Source organism: Micromys minutus (assembly GCF_963924665.1).
Source record: "Micromys minutus genome assembly, chromosome: 6".
Lineage (NCBI taxonomy): Eukaryota > Metazoa > Chordata > Mammalia > Rodentia > Muridae > Micromys > Micromys minutus.
Window position 1 is genome coordinate 46,098,533 of NC_137975.1, and position 15,581 is coordinate 46,114,113.

At 35.3% G+C, this 15,581-nt stretch overlaps 1 protein-coding gene across 1 annotated transcript in view; it reads right to left on the bottom strand.

The window, feature by feature from the left end:
• MALRD1 (MAM and LDL receptor class A domain containing 1) overlaps window positions 1–15,581 on the bottom strand; it is a gene marked incomplete at both ends in the record, with an annotated part of 691,362 nt that overhangs the window by 99,503 nt on the left and 576,278 nt on the right. The window contains one exon of the mRNA XM_080918486.1: window positions 11,458–11,524. Within this exon, the coding sequence (XP_080774612.1) occupies window positions 11,458–11,524 (67 nt within the window). The remainder of the gene's footprint in view (window positions 1–11,457; window positions 11,525–15,581) is intronic.

Below are 15,581 nucleotides of genomic sequence, written 5' to 3' on the forward strand. Positions count from 1 at the left end.
TGATCCAGCAACAAGAAACAGAACTTTGGAACTTCTACTCACACCCGATGACTCTGGGGCATAAAACAGGGCTTGGCCCATCTGACACCTGGACCAGTGGAGAACCAGGGTCACAGACCAGAGACAAGGGAAAGGCAAGAACATGTCACTGACAACAGAATGGCAAGAGGAAAGAGAAAGAGTATATCCCAAGAAAACCAAGACAATTTAGCAACACCAGAACCCAACTCTCCCATAACAGCAAACATCGGAATTCCAAACACTCCAGAAAAAGAAGACACAGACCTGAAATCATACCTCTAGACGCTGATAGAGATACTTAAACAAGAAAGGGAGGAAAAACAAAAAGATTCAGAAGTTTTTAAAGAAGAAACAAGAAAAACACTCAAAGAACTCAAAGAACTAGAGGAAAACAGAACCAAAGAAATAAAGGAATGGAAGAGGGAAATTAAAACAGAAATTGACACAATAACGAAAACGCTAAAAAAGATAACCCTTGAGTCAGAACACCAAAAAAAGAAATCAGGAGTCACAGAAGCAAGCATTTCCAATAGATTACAAGAGATCGAAGAGAGAATCTCAAGGGCAGAAGACAACATTGCAAACATAGACAAAACAGCCAGAGAAGATGCAAAAAACAAAAAGCTCCTAACCAAAAATGTCCAGGAAATCCAAGACACAATGAGAAGACCGAACCTAAGGATAATAGGAATAGAAGAGGGAGAAGAGTATCAACTAAGAGGCACAGTAAATACCTTCAACAAAATCATAAAAGAAAACTTCCCTACCCTCAAGAATGAGATGACTACGAGCATATAAGAAGCCTTCAGGACTCCAAATAGGTTGGAACAGAAAAGAAATAACTTCCAACAGATAATAGTAAAAACATCAAGTGCCCAAAGTAAAGAAAGAATACTAAAAGCAGTAAGGGAAAAAGGTCAGGTAACATATAAAGGCAGACCAATCAGACTCATACCCGATTTCTCAACAGAGACTATGAAAGCTAGAAGAGCCTAGACAGACATCATGCACTCCTTAAGAGAGCACAAGTGCCAGACCAACCTGCTATACCCAGCAAAACTATCAATCACCATCGATGGAGAGATGAAGATATTTCAAGACAAATCAAAATTCACACAATATCTGACAACAAACCCAGCACTACAACGAATTATAGGTGGAAAACCCAATACAAGGAGGGAAAATACAGCATAGTAAAAACAAGAAAACCCCTAAACAAGAAAATTATAAGAAGAAAAAAACACAGACACAACTCAACCCAAAAAAGCAATAATGGCAAGAAACAGAAACAACTATTCCTTGATATCTATTAACATTAATGGTCTCAACTCCCCAATAAAGGGACATAGACTATCAGATTGGATACATAAACAAAATCCAGCCTTTTGCTGAATACAGGAAATTCATCTCAACGACAGAAACAGACACTATCTCAGAGTAAAAGGGTGGGAAAAAAACTTCCAAGCAAACAGCTCCAAGAGCAAGCTGGAGTGGCTATTCTAATATCGAATAAAGTAAATTTCCAACCAAAAGTTATCAAAAAAGATAAGGAAGGACACTTTTTACTCATTACCGGGGAAATCTGTCAGGAGGAACTCTCAATCTTTAACATATATTCTCCAAATAAAAAAATCACCCACATTCATAAAAGAAACCCTACTAAAGCTCAAAAAATACATTTCACCCCAAACAATAATAGTGGGAGACTTTAATACCCCACTCTCACCAATGGACAGATCAGGGAAACAGAAACTGAACAAGGACACTGAAAAACTAGCAGAGACTTTGAACCAACTAGAATTAATAGATATATACAGAACATACTATGCTAAAGTAAAAGAATACACCTTCTTCTCACCACCCCATGGCACCTTCTCCAAAATTGACCACATATTTGGACACAGAACGAGCCTCCAGCAATATAAGAAGATTGAAATACTCCCATGCATCCTCTCAGATCACCATGGTCTACGGCTGGTCTTTAACTACAACAAAGAAAACAAAAAGCCCACATACACATGGAAACTAAACAACGTTCTGTTAAAGGATAGCAGGATCAAAGAAGAAATAAAGAAAGAAATTAAGGATTTTTTAGAATTCAACAAAAACGAAAACACAACATACCCAAACCTATGGGATGCAATGAAAGCAGTATTGGGAGGAAAACTCATAGCCCTAAGTGCTTCCAAAAAGAAACTGGAGAGAGCTCACATCAGCAACCTGACAGCACAGCTAAAAGCCCTAGAACAAAAGGAAGCCGATATACCCAAAAAGAGTAGAGGGCAAGAAATAATCAAAATTAGGTCAGAAATAGACCAAATAGAAACAAAAAGAACCATTAAAAAAACAACAAAACAAAGAGTTGGTTCTTTGAGAAAATCAACAAGATTGATAAACCCCTAGCCAGACTAACTAGAGAGCAAAGAGAGAGTATCCAAATTAACAAAATCAGAAAGGAAAGTGGTGACATAACAACTGAAACTAAGGAAATTCAAGAAATCATCAGATCCTACTACAAAAACTTATACTCCACAAAATTGGAAAATCTGGAGGAAATGGACGAATTCCTAGACAGATACAAGGTCCCAAAGTTTAACCAGGACCAAGTAAACCATCTAAATTACCCTATAACACCTAAAGAAATAGAAGAAGTCATCAAAAGCCTCCCAACCAAAAAAAGCCCAGGTCCAGACGGGTTCAGTGCAGAATTTTATCAGACATTTATTGGGGATATAACACCAATACTCGCCAAACTATTCCAAAAGATAGAATCAGATGGAATATTACCCACCTCATTATTTGAGGCTACAATAACCCTCGTACCTAAACCACACAAAGACCCTACAAGGAAAGAGAACTTCAGACCAATCTCACTTATGAACATTGATGCTAAAATACTCAACAAAATTTTTGCAAACCGAATCCAAGAACACATCAAAACGATCATTCATCATGACCAAGTAGGCTTCATTCCTGGGATGCAGGGATGGTTTAACATAAGGAAATCCATCAATGTAATCCACCATATAAACAAACTTAAAGACCAAAATCACATGGTCATCTCACTAGTCGCTGAGAAAGCATTCGACAAAATCCAACACCCCTTCATGTTAAAAGTTCTGGAAAAAACAGGAATCCAAGACCCATACCTAAACATAATAAAAGCAATATACAGCAAACCAACAGCCAACATCAAACTTAATGGCGAGAAACTTGAAGCAATCCCACTAAAATCAGGGACTCGACAAGGCTGCCCACTCTCCCACTACCTATTCAACATAGTACTGGAAGTCCTGGCTGGGGCAATTAGACAGCAAAAGGAGATCAAGAGGATACAAATTGGAAAGGAAGAGATAAAAACATCACTCTTTGCCGATGACATGATAGTGTACCTGAGTGACTTCAAAAGAACTCCTACAGCTAATAAACAAGTTCAGCAAAGTGGCTGGATACAAAATTAACTCAAACAAATCAGTAGCCTTCCTATACTCAAAGGACAAACATGTGGAGAAAGAAATTAGGGAAAAGGTACCCTTCACAATCGTCACAAAAACTATGAAATACCTTCGTGTGACTCTAACTAAGTAAGTGAAGGACCTGTATGACAAGAACTTCAAACATCTAAAGAAAGAAATTGAGGAGGATCTCAGAAAATGGAAAGATCTCCCATGCTCATGGATTGGAAAGATCAACATCTTAAAAAGGGCCATCTTACCAAAAGCAATCTACAGATTCAATGCAATCCCCATCAAAATTCCAATCCAGTTCTTTATGGAATTGGAAAGATCAATGTGCAATTTCATATGGAATAACAAAAGACGTAGAATAGCGAAATGCTTCCTCAACAACAAAAAAATATCTGCGGGAATCACTATCCCTGACCTCAAGCTATTACAAGGGAATTGTGCTGAAAACTGCATGGTACTGGTACAGAAATAGGCATGTGGATCAATGGAATAGAATAGAAGATCCAGAAATGAGCCCTCATGTATATGGTCACCTAATTTTTGACAAAGATGCAGTAAACATTCAATGGAAAAAGGACAGCCTATTCAAGAAATGGTGAGGTCCCTCTCTCACTCAGCATACAAAAGAATGAAAATAGAACCTTTCTTATCTCCTTGTACAATGCTCAAGTGTAAGTGGATCAAAGATCTCCACATTAAACCAGATACACTGAAACTATTATATGAGAAATTAGGGAAAACCTTAGAACACATAGACACAGGAGAAAATTTCCTGAACAAAACACCAATGGCTCAAGCTCTAAGGTCAAAGATTAACAAATGGGACTTAATGAGATTGCAAAGTTTCTGTAAGGCTAAGGACATCATCAAGAAAACAAAACGGCAACCAGCAGAATGGGAAAAGATCTTTACCAACACCACATCAGATAGAGGCCTAATATCCAAGGTGTACAACTAACTGAAAAAGCTAGACACCAGAGAATCAAATAACCCTATTAAGAAATGGGGTACAGAGCTAAACAAAACGTTTTCAGTTGAGGAACACCGAATGGCCGAGAAACATCTGAGGAAGTGCCCCACATCCTTAGCCATCAGGGAAATGCAAATCAAAACAACCCTGAGATTCCACCTCACACCATTCAGATTGGCCAAGATCCAAAACTCAGATGACAGCAGATGCTGGCGAGGCTGGGGAGAAAGATGAACACTTCTCCACTGTTGGTGGGGTTGCAAGCTAATACAACCACTCTGGAAATTAGTCTGGCGATACCTCAGAAATTTGGATATAGTACTACCTGAAGACCCAGCTATTCCACTTCTGGGCATATACCCCAGAGACACTTTAATACACAACATTGATATATGCACCACAATGTTCATAGTGGCTCTACTTATAATAGCCAGAAGCTGGAAGAACCCAGATGTCCTTCAGAAGATGAATGGATACAAAAATTGTGGTACATATACACAATGGAATACTACTCTACCACCAGAAACAATGACTTAACCAAATTCTTAAGAAAATGGCTGCATCTAGAGAATATCATCCTGAGTGGGATAACCCAGTCACAAAAGAACAGACATAATATGCAGTCACTGATAGTGGGATGCTAACCCCAGAGGCTTGCTCTCCCCCAGAAACAACTCACAGTCTGTATGAAGTCCAAGAAATAAAGAAAACAAAACAAAACAAAAAAAATATTTACAAAACAAGAAAACTTTAACTATTTCCATGTTACATTTTGTTTTACATGTACTTTAGCTCATTGTAACTATTAAGTTTTCAAGGCATACAATCAAACCTTGAAAAAATCAAGTACTGACTAAAAAAATATATTCATATAGTTTTATGTAAAAATTATGTTAAAATCTGAAAAAAGGTACTGACAAAAAATGTATAATTTTAAGCAAAAAATGTTTAAAACCTGTACATTTATATTTGTTTTGTAAAATAAAGTTGTTTTACAAAAAAGAAAAAAATAGTTGCTTGTTTGTTTTTGCCTCAAGGAAATTATTTAAATTCACCATATCATTTTAAAATATTTAATGTTGCTTTATATAGATGAGTGTTTTATCTGTTTTCATGTCCTCATATCCCTGGATCCTGGGAATTTAGCCTTGGTTACTACAAGAACAGAAAGTACTCTTAGCAGCAGAAACATTTCTTTTATACTGTTACTGTCTCAATTTTCTAACATCTAAATTAGATATAATTTTATGTATCCTATAGGCACATGTAAAACTTATGTAATAACTCCACAGACTCATCAAAACTCTTATATGCTACTTATATGCAATTTTCACAACAATATATTCTCTAGAAAATTAATTTTATTATTTGAAAAAAAGAAAAGACACTTGCATAATACTTCCTGTGACTATTAGGCATTTTTCATTGCCCTTTAGATCACCGTAGGTGAGATTGTTCCTACTCCTGGCACAATTAATGATCTTCAATAACTCCTCAGCCCCATAGCTCACTATTTGGTATAGCTTATGTTTCCTAGGCAAGCATTTATGTCATCTCATATGCTCATGCTAATTTTTAGTTATAATAATTTGAATAGTCCTTTGGGAAATGCTATTTTAGTGTTTAGCAATAAAAAACTTATAGAAAAAAGTTTTCTTAAAATGTAAATGAATATGAGGCATTTAAAAATATTAATTTGTAGTTATTACAGAAAACAATAGACTTCAATATGACATTAACAAACAAGGTTAAGAGATTCTTTAAATTGGCTTTTAAAAGCATGCACACCAACAAACAACTCGGTGTATCTGTAAGAGTGTTTTGAGTCAGGAGGTTTCTAAGTAATAAAGACTTATCTTTATCATGGAAACTTGGCATCATCAGAGCCACTGGAGAGAAGAAAGAGCTGGAGGAGGAAGTATATTCCTCTCTTCTGGAGCATACCATCTTTACTTGTTCTTGATATCAGAGCTCTTGATTCTCTAGCCAATACTTGCATTTCACCAAGAGCCCATGATCCCCGGTGTTCAATCTTACTGCCAAAGGCCAGTCATATGTTTTTAAATGTTAGTTGTGTATGTTCTGTTTCCTCTGCAGTTACTTCAGGGTGTTTTATTACCTCCTCTTCTTCTTCCTCTGACTATTTTCTTCTTTACTTAATGTTATTTGCTCCTGGCTAATTCCTCCCTAGAAAGGGTCTTACTATTTTTATCTTTAAATTTTCATTTAAATTCAAATTGCATTTAAAATTGCTTAAGAACTGATTATTTTTCTATTTTTAATGTATTTTTTACAGTTCTAACAATTCAGTTGATGCAAATAACTTCATTTTGTTTCAATTGATTTCTAATATTGGTTGTCTATTTTTATACACGGACTTTGAATAGCCTACTTAAAGTGGTGTGTGGGCATACATTTAAGTAATTCAAAATGTGTGAAAGGATTCATTTTCTTTGAAATTAGAGTAGTTTGTTTTCATTTCATTTTTTTCTGCTCCTTGTTATTTTTTACAATAAAACATGGGTAAAGGAAGAGAGGGGGCTGTGTTCCTAAATTGAGTTTTTAAACAGTGGAATTGAAGAAATAAAATTGGTATTGTCGTTGTGGCCTAGGGCAGACGGCTGAGGTTGATTGATATTCCTAGTTTAAGAGCACCCTCTTCTGTCATGGGGACAAAGTAGTAATTTCTGATCACATAATAAACACATCATGTGCTTATTCTCATTATGCTCTTTCTACCGACTTAGAAATTGCCCAGAATTTCATCTGTTATATCTAATGATCTCACAATGAGTTTGTACCTCAATTCTTGGAGAACATACTCTAACATAATGATATTTTCGGTGAATTTATAAATGGGCTTATATGCATAAATGAAATTCATTCATTCACTCATTGATTCATTTATTCTTTGATTGGCTCATTCTTTAAACAGCTGTTGCCACATCAGGTAGGTGTTGTGTATGGATGATGAAAAGATGATAAAATTTATGATCTTTATTATCAATGAGAAAACATGATGTAACCTCGTACATTACCAATTTTTACAGATGATAAAGGGGGAGTCATGGTGTTGCCTTTTATTGTTATAAAATCTAGGTATTTGTGTGTGTGTGTATGTGTGTGTGTGTGTGTGTCTGTCTGTCTGTCTGTGTGCGTGCATGTGATGTGTGGTGAGAATAGTGTAACAATGCATGTGAAATTTAGAGGAAAACACAATTCTGTGGATTCTCTTCACTGATTGGACTCAGGCTCTAAGGATGTCACACATCTTTTTACATGGTGACTCATCTTCCTAGCTCATTTTGTTGTATAAATTGCAAGATTAAGAGGCATTTGAATGTACGATTACATAACACGGCCTAAGTCAGTGTTTCCTATTTTTCTGTTGATGACATTTTATTAAAAAAATCAATAGTCCAAACAATAATTTCCAGAATTTTATTACAGATTACTATGTAGTCAAGCAAGTGATCACTTTAGACACACTGTCCATGGGTCTTTGCAATGACAAAGTAATAAAAATTGTAAAATGATAAGAGTAGATTTGCTGTATATATTGTAAAAAATCATATTTAAATGCTGGCCTGAGGTTAAAGCCCTGCCTGGTTATTGGGGTCATGAGTGAAAGATACACTTATAGTTTTTATATTTTTAATAAGTCTTCAATAACACAAGAGTTCGGTAGTTGTCCACCCTTCATGTTGTTAGTGTCTATTTTGTAGTTGATACTCCTGAGTTATTACTTACTGTTTATTATGTTTCATATAGGATTCTCTTAACTTCAACAGCTAGCCCTCAGGGCCATATTTTTATTGCTCAACTAGCCCATAGCAACTTCTTTCTCTTCTTCTATACCTTCTTCTTCTCATAGTCTTCTTTTATCCCAAAGCTTGCAAAACCCTACCTATGTCTCTTCTACTCAGCTATTAGATATTGGCTTCTTACCAATCAGAATTAACTGGGAGTCAGGGTCATAGGAGCGACATGTAGACTCTAGGTCTTGGTAGTGCACACTTAGGATTACAATGAACAGTAAAAGGCAAAACACAACATGCGTATGTGCAGTATTCATTTCTTTTTAGTGTTTTTGAATGACGTATTTTGAGTATTTGAGAATTTTTTGTCTAGTTTATTTGGTTATTATAGTATTTGCTACATGAAAACTTTTGCCTGCTTTAGAATTTTAGAGTGTGAATTTTAATTTTACAGTATGTTTTTATTAAAATGAGTTTATTCTATGATTTGTACACACACACACATATATATAGTAATTGTTTTCATTTATGTTTTTCCTTATTTTTCAGTTTTCTTCTTGGCTTGTTTCTTGTTTAAAATATAAATTACATTACATATATATTCCTTATTTTGACATAGTCTTGTGTTTAAGTTGAATATCATAATTATAGTTATAATAATTTAAATGTATTTTTTCTCGTTGGTGTTTACCAAGCAATTTCATCAGATGTTGACTTCTAGCTCTCTTCCTTTTCTGTCCATGTTCCTATACTCAACTTGAGCACTTGACTATGGCCCCTGCTCTCTGGGATGGACTAATGTCTTTAGTGTGCTTGCTTAAATTACTTGCTATTGGAAACTTTTTTTCACTAGATCAGGCACTATCTACTTATTTGTGACACATGCACAAGACATGTACAAACCACACTATTAAAATATATTATTACAATATAATGTCAAAGGTAAAACTATTATTTAAAAAGTAGATAACAATAAATCATAAGAAATTTACTCATAATCATTATTTTATTGTTATTTTTTGAAAATACTTTTTGATTCACTAGCAATATGTGCATATACATTTTGGATCTCATTGGCAGTACACTTAAATTTTGCTCCATCACTTTCGTTCCTGAAATCCCATCTCTGTCTTCCATCATAGCATGTCCTTCACTTTTGAGCTTTGCATTTGAGAGAAAAAAAATTTAGTGCTTCTCTATCTGGATTTCAATTGCTAAAGTTAGTTAAGTACTTGAGGAGGTTGCCAAGAACGCAAAGTTCTTTGCTTGCTCAGCTGAGAATATCTAAAGCCAGTGAGCTTTCCAGCTCCACAGGGTTGATAAGCACAGCACTGCAAATTGCCTTACTGTAAACAGTTGGCATTAAAAGACTTCATCCACTTAGGTGCTGTTCAATAAACATCATATGGCAGCATTCACATTTGGGGGGATTTTAGCAATGAATAGTATGCATACTATCTCTGCATAAAATAATATTTTATGTTAAACTTCCATGCTAAACAATATGAGGAAAAGTATAATCCTGACATGTGATATTAATGTAATAGATTTAAGAGACAAAACATTTTAAGAAATGCTCTTGAAATACAGTTTTATCAATGTTAAAGCCATATCTAAAGTGAATAATAAAGTTTATTATTAAGTGTATTTAAACAATTTTATTTTATGATGTATAGAAAGATATAGATAAATAGATATATATGTTAGCTGTAGAGTGCCCAGGCTTCTGTCTGGGCTCATATGTGCTGCTGCAGCATATGGAGGTAGGAGGACCACATCAGAGAGTCAGTTCTTTTCTTTCACCATGTGGATCTCAGGGTCCAGGTTGCAAATCACATCTTTTTTTCAATCCAACATAATGATTTACTGATTATTTGGGAAGTTAACAAAATCCACTCTGATCATACTCAGGTTCTTAGTCCTAGCTATAAAAGTAAATTTACTCTCTAAGCTATTTGATCTAAGGCTCTTATTGTTTTTGCTTGTTTGTTTTGTTTTGTTTTTGAGGAATTTGTTGAGTTTTTTTCTTTGACAATGTTGTACATGTATTATGAGCATCCTTATAATAACTCCACAATCTCCCACCCATTCTTTTGCTACCTAGCACACAAAACAGCTTTCCCACACTCATGACCTTTGTTGTTGTTAGAGACTCTCGAGATCAGTCACTCTATAGTAACTACCCTACCCTAGAATTCTTCTGTAGCCAGTAAGTCTAAAATGAAGGGCACGGATCCATAATCTCCTTTAGGAGACAGAAAGGAAGTACTTATTCAATGATATGAGTGCTACTCGAAATTTTTCAGAATTTATATAGCTATTGATGAGTGTTTTCTAAATATTTATGTGCTTCATTATAATTTGAATATCCATCTTCAATAGGTTTTTCAATATGCAAGTAATATATCAAGTGTTCTACTAGATTAAAATGTAATAAATACAAAGATAATGCAATATGTGTCATTTCCTTTGGAGTTTATGAAACTTTTTGCACAATTCCCTACAGGATGAAGAAAAAATAAATACAAAATCTTTAATATGCAGTGTGACCAATTCCCAGAAGAACACACAAGACCTGTTTTTGTTTATTTTTGCTCTGAGTATGCAAATGTATTCCTTATCTGTACCTTTATTCTTCTCAGATCAGCAAGTCAGAGGATAGCTTATGTATGAATTGATTTTATTCTTTCTTATTAGGAGAGTCAAACATGAGATTTGAAATAAAAAGATAGTAGAATTACAGACATTACACTAAACTCACTGAATCTCTAAGTAGGAACAATAAGAGTCATATGAAATTAGATAACTGTATCAGAAAAACTTCTTTTGAGGCAAATATAGTGGCTCACACCTATAAACTTAGCCCTGGAAGGCTGAGGAAGGAGGACTATGGCAAGGTCAAAATTAGCTTGGGCTACAGCATGAGACTCACAAACACAAACAAATATTTTTAAAAACATATAAACATCAAATACAGGTAATACATATTTTTAAAATGCTGCATTCCACATGAGAGACAATTTTGAAAACATCTAAAATTGCATCAAACATTCAATATTTATTGAAAGAATAGTAATGCATTTAAATCTTGCACAATTAGAAAGCTGTGTATTGGTTTTATAATCTAGTATTTTTACCTGGGCAATCATATATTGGTTTATTCTCTATTATTTTAAGCCTTGAAACTAATAAATATGCAGACTGACTTAATGTTAAAAATAATTAAATAAAAAGTTCTTACCTGCACATGGGACCAATATTCTCTATCACACAAGTACCACCATTTCTGCAATAATGTGTCGGACACTCTGTAAAAGATACATCACAAATGCCACAGTTAATTATAAACATTCTTGAAAGGAAGGAAGACATATTGGTATTTGCTATTACATTAAATTCTATTTCTGAGGATAACCACCTTCTAGATTACTAAAAGCTAGATATAACCATGTGAACATCTCTTACTTCTAATCTGCACAGGGCTCCCTGGTATTCTAGCTGGTTCTTGTTCTCTTGTGTATCTGTGTGACTTACTATAAGAGAAGATATTTTCCCCCTAGATGAGATACAATCTATTTATTTCTGAGATGTCTACTAGACCTGTTTTCGACCACACTAGAAGTTTGTGTTTACGGAACCATCTCATGTGTATCATAGAAGTCTCTGAATGATGGCAGATTAATGTTTTGCATGGGTGGTCTGGCACTCCTGTGCACACATATCCCTTTGCCTTTATGTCAATGAGTGGTACCAACATAGCTCATATTGTCCCATTTACTCCAGGCACTGTTCTGTCATTGCAGTCATTACTTTCTATTTTACCTTAGATGTTTATTTTCTAAGATGTTCATCTGACAGGTCAAATTGTTTAAAGCCTTGTACTTCCACCTATTTTCTACAGCAGAAGCACTTTTGCCCATTGTTCTCCGTGTTACATATATTGACACTATTTTTCCTAATACAGCAACATTTCTGTCTCCCAAAATTTCCAGTTTGCTTAGCCCATCGGGGTTTATATATATATATATATATATATATATATATATAGTCATATAGTTAATATAAAATATATAAAACGTTTTTTATATATAGTTTATGTATAAAATATATATAAAGTCATTTTTTCAGAAAACCATTCTACCATGCTTGGGCTGTTGTAGCTGTACTTTTTCCTACTAAACAGAAGAACAAAACAGAATGTTTCTAAAATTGTGGTGGGGATGTTTGAGAATGCCTTCTCAGAATATTTGCTATATAACTGATAACTTCATAAAATGTGCAGGCGTTGAGCTTGCACGGTGGTCCAGGAATACTGAGAAGGCAATAGAGTAAGAGAAACACCAAATGCATTGTACAGAGAGCAGCATCTTAGATGGATATAGAAAACTGATAGGAGCAACAAAGCTGGGACTTTGGCAAAATGCTCTGCCCTTTGGAGTTGGTATTCATGTCTGCTGGAAATCACATGCTCTGTGCTGAAAGCATAGACTGTTAGGCTTAAGTAAATGTGATACAGAAAACATTCCTTATGGTTGGACTTGTGATAATATGAAAGTCAGATATACAGAAGCTCAGAGCATGTAGGCTCATGGAAGCTAGGACTTTAAGAAAGGACTTGGCATGATTCATGCTTAGGAAGGGAACATTGGCTACAATCTGTCCAGTAAAGAGGAAATGGAGAATAAAACATATCCAGTCAAGAGTCCTTTGTAATAATCAGAAAAGAGATGGTTGCTTCCTGAAGGAATAGGCTAAGACAGGGACAGAGAGTTGAGAGTTGTAAGAATGTATAATTAGTTAAGGTTCTGAAGTTGAAACAGTTTCTTGATTATTTGGAGGAATAAAGAATAATGTTCCAGTTTCTAGCTGGGCTACTGGATAGCCTGTGGCTTCATTCACATAGTTGAATGATTGATGGGGAAGAAAATTTCCTCAGAGAAACATGAGGTAGTTAAGGGACACACAAAGGGAAGCACTCTGTGAATCTCCACAGCACTGAAGTCTGCAGCTCTGTGACTTGTCTGATATGTGGGTCAGAGGCATGAATTGGAAGCTTTCCTTTATACTCAACCAACATTTATTTTTTTTATTAAATCACCTTATTGTCACTGATATAGGTGCCAAGGAGGCAAACCAATAGGCGATAGTCAAGCTTTGGGGGGAGGGAGACAAAGATGGAGAGACAGAGATACAGACAAGATGGGGGAGACAAAGAGTGAGAGAGAGATGGAAATTGAGAGCATATCTTGGGAAAATAAAGGATTATTTTTTAAGAAAAAAATCTTATACAGATACTGTTAATTAACAAACAGAACTGAATAAAAGTGGTTTGAGGATTGTCCGACCAGTCTCATAACATCCCAATAGTATTAGGAAAGAGGCTGGGGGATACAGGAGAGTCTGAAAATAGCATATGTTTAGTATCTACTATCAAGTGTCATTTTCGGTTTCAAAATATTTCAACAATTTGCTTTCCTGGTAGTACCTTTCCAATCTTGGCCACACTTGGTGAGGTTACAGAATTGGGAATGAGAGCAAAGGCCATCTTTCCTTGAAGTGATATTTCTCCTTAAGCAGAACAGATTTGAAATAAATAATAAAAAAAAAAAACAGAAGAACAAAAATTCAAGCATGAAAGTGTGATGCACTAAGGCTTCATAATTTATACAAAAAGCACCACCAACTTCCTCTGGAGTCACTAGTATTCACTGTGATCACAATAAATGAAGCTGCTCACCCACATGATGCTATAGGAACACTGGGATGTGCTTCCATGTATCCAATAGAGCACTAGGGAAAGAATATGGCTGCTGACTAGAGCAAGAGGCATTCTGCTGCTGGTGGCAGATAGTGGTAGCAGTAAATTTGCGTGTGCGCACATGTGTGTGTGTGTGTGTGTGTGTGTGTGTGTGTGTGTGTGTGTGTGAGTGTGAGTTTGTGCATGAACGTGGAGGCCAAATGGTATGCTCAGGTGTCTTTCTACATTACCATCTTCCATGCCTTTGTTGTCTTTATTTGCTTATTTGTTGTTTAATTGTTTGCCTGAAGCATTGTCTCTAATTAGCCTAGAGATCACCAATTAGATATCTACCAATCTCTCCAGGACTTAGATTATAAGTGTACCAACATAGCATGCTTTCATTTCATGTATGTATGTATGTATGTATGTATGTATGTATGTATGTATGTATCTATCTATCTATTTATCTATCTATCTATCTTTCTATCTATCTATCTATCTAATGTCAATCTCTTCTCCTGGGCTTTCAGAGCAAGTATTTTGTACAGTGACCTGTCCCTAGCCTCAATGTTGACATTTTGACAGAGTTGTAGATTATTTCTGTGAAAATTTTATACATTAATAGCGGATCATTAATTGAAATACAGACAAGTTCCATTTTAAACTGTTGGAAATTTTGAACACTAAATGAATTGGAGAAGGGGATAAATTTGGTTTGTTACAAATCAAGAGGGCCATTATTTTAAGAACATAATGGAAGGACCCATGAGAGTGTATTACAATGAGCACAAGGCCCCTTGTTCTGTAGCCTAGTGACCTCTCACTGGCCCAACCCTCTAGCCTTGGTTATTATGATCTGTGTCTGGAGACCAACATAACAAATCGCCAAACAAAGTTTGTGGGAGTATTCACATTTATTCTCAGCCTGGCTTATTACTTTGGGCAAAGAAAAGCACACGTATAAGCACGGATACAACCTTTACCCTTAAATACGCAACTAGGTACCTAATCTTTTCTCTGAATAAAATTGAGGTTTGAATGTGGCATCTGTTACACTAATTTTTCTGGGAGGATAGGTAGACATACAGGCTCAGATTTTCTCTCAGTGTTACCTAGTATTAGATACTTATGACCCATGTGAGTTTGTGATTTAAGTTACATATTTTTCATTTAAAAGGATCTATTGATCTATACATTAGCTCTCTCCCCCCTCACATATATGTATATATATAGGGAGACAGGAAGATGGATAGATATATGGCTGTTAGGAAGATAGAGTTATAGTTATTTTTTCTATATCTAAGAGCTGTAAAATAAGGTACTAAATATTTCTTCTCACTCATTTCTGAATTGGAAAAATTCTATGAATGGCCAGGAAACTTAACTACATTCTTATCCACTGCATCTCCAGCTTCTTCTCATTCTATCTCCTACAGTTATAAGCACTAAGGCCTGCTGTGAGACAAGTACAATCTAAACAGTTTGGCATATGTTGTTTTCCTCAGCCCTCATAACATTATGTGGAAATGGAAGCTCAATGGGATTAGCAAAATTTATTTGGGTTATTAGCGAAGAACGACAAACTAATTAAAGCTTGGTCATTTCATGTACAGAGCTGCTTTTCT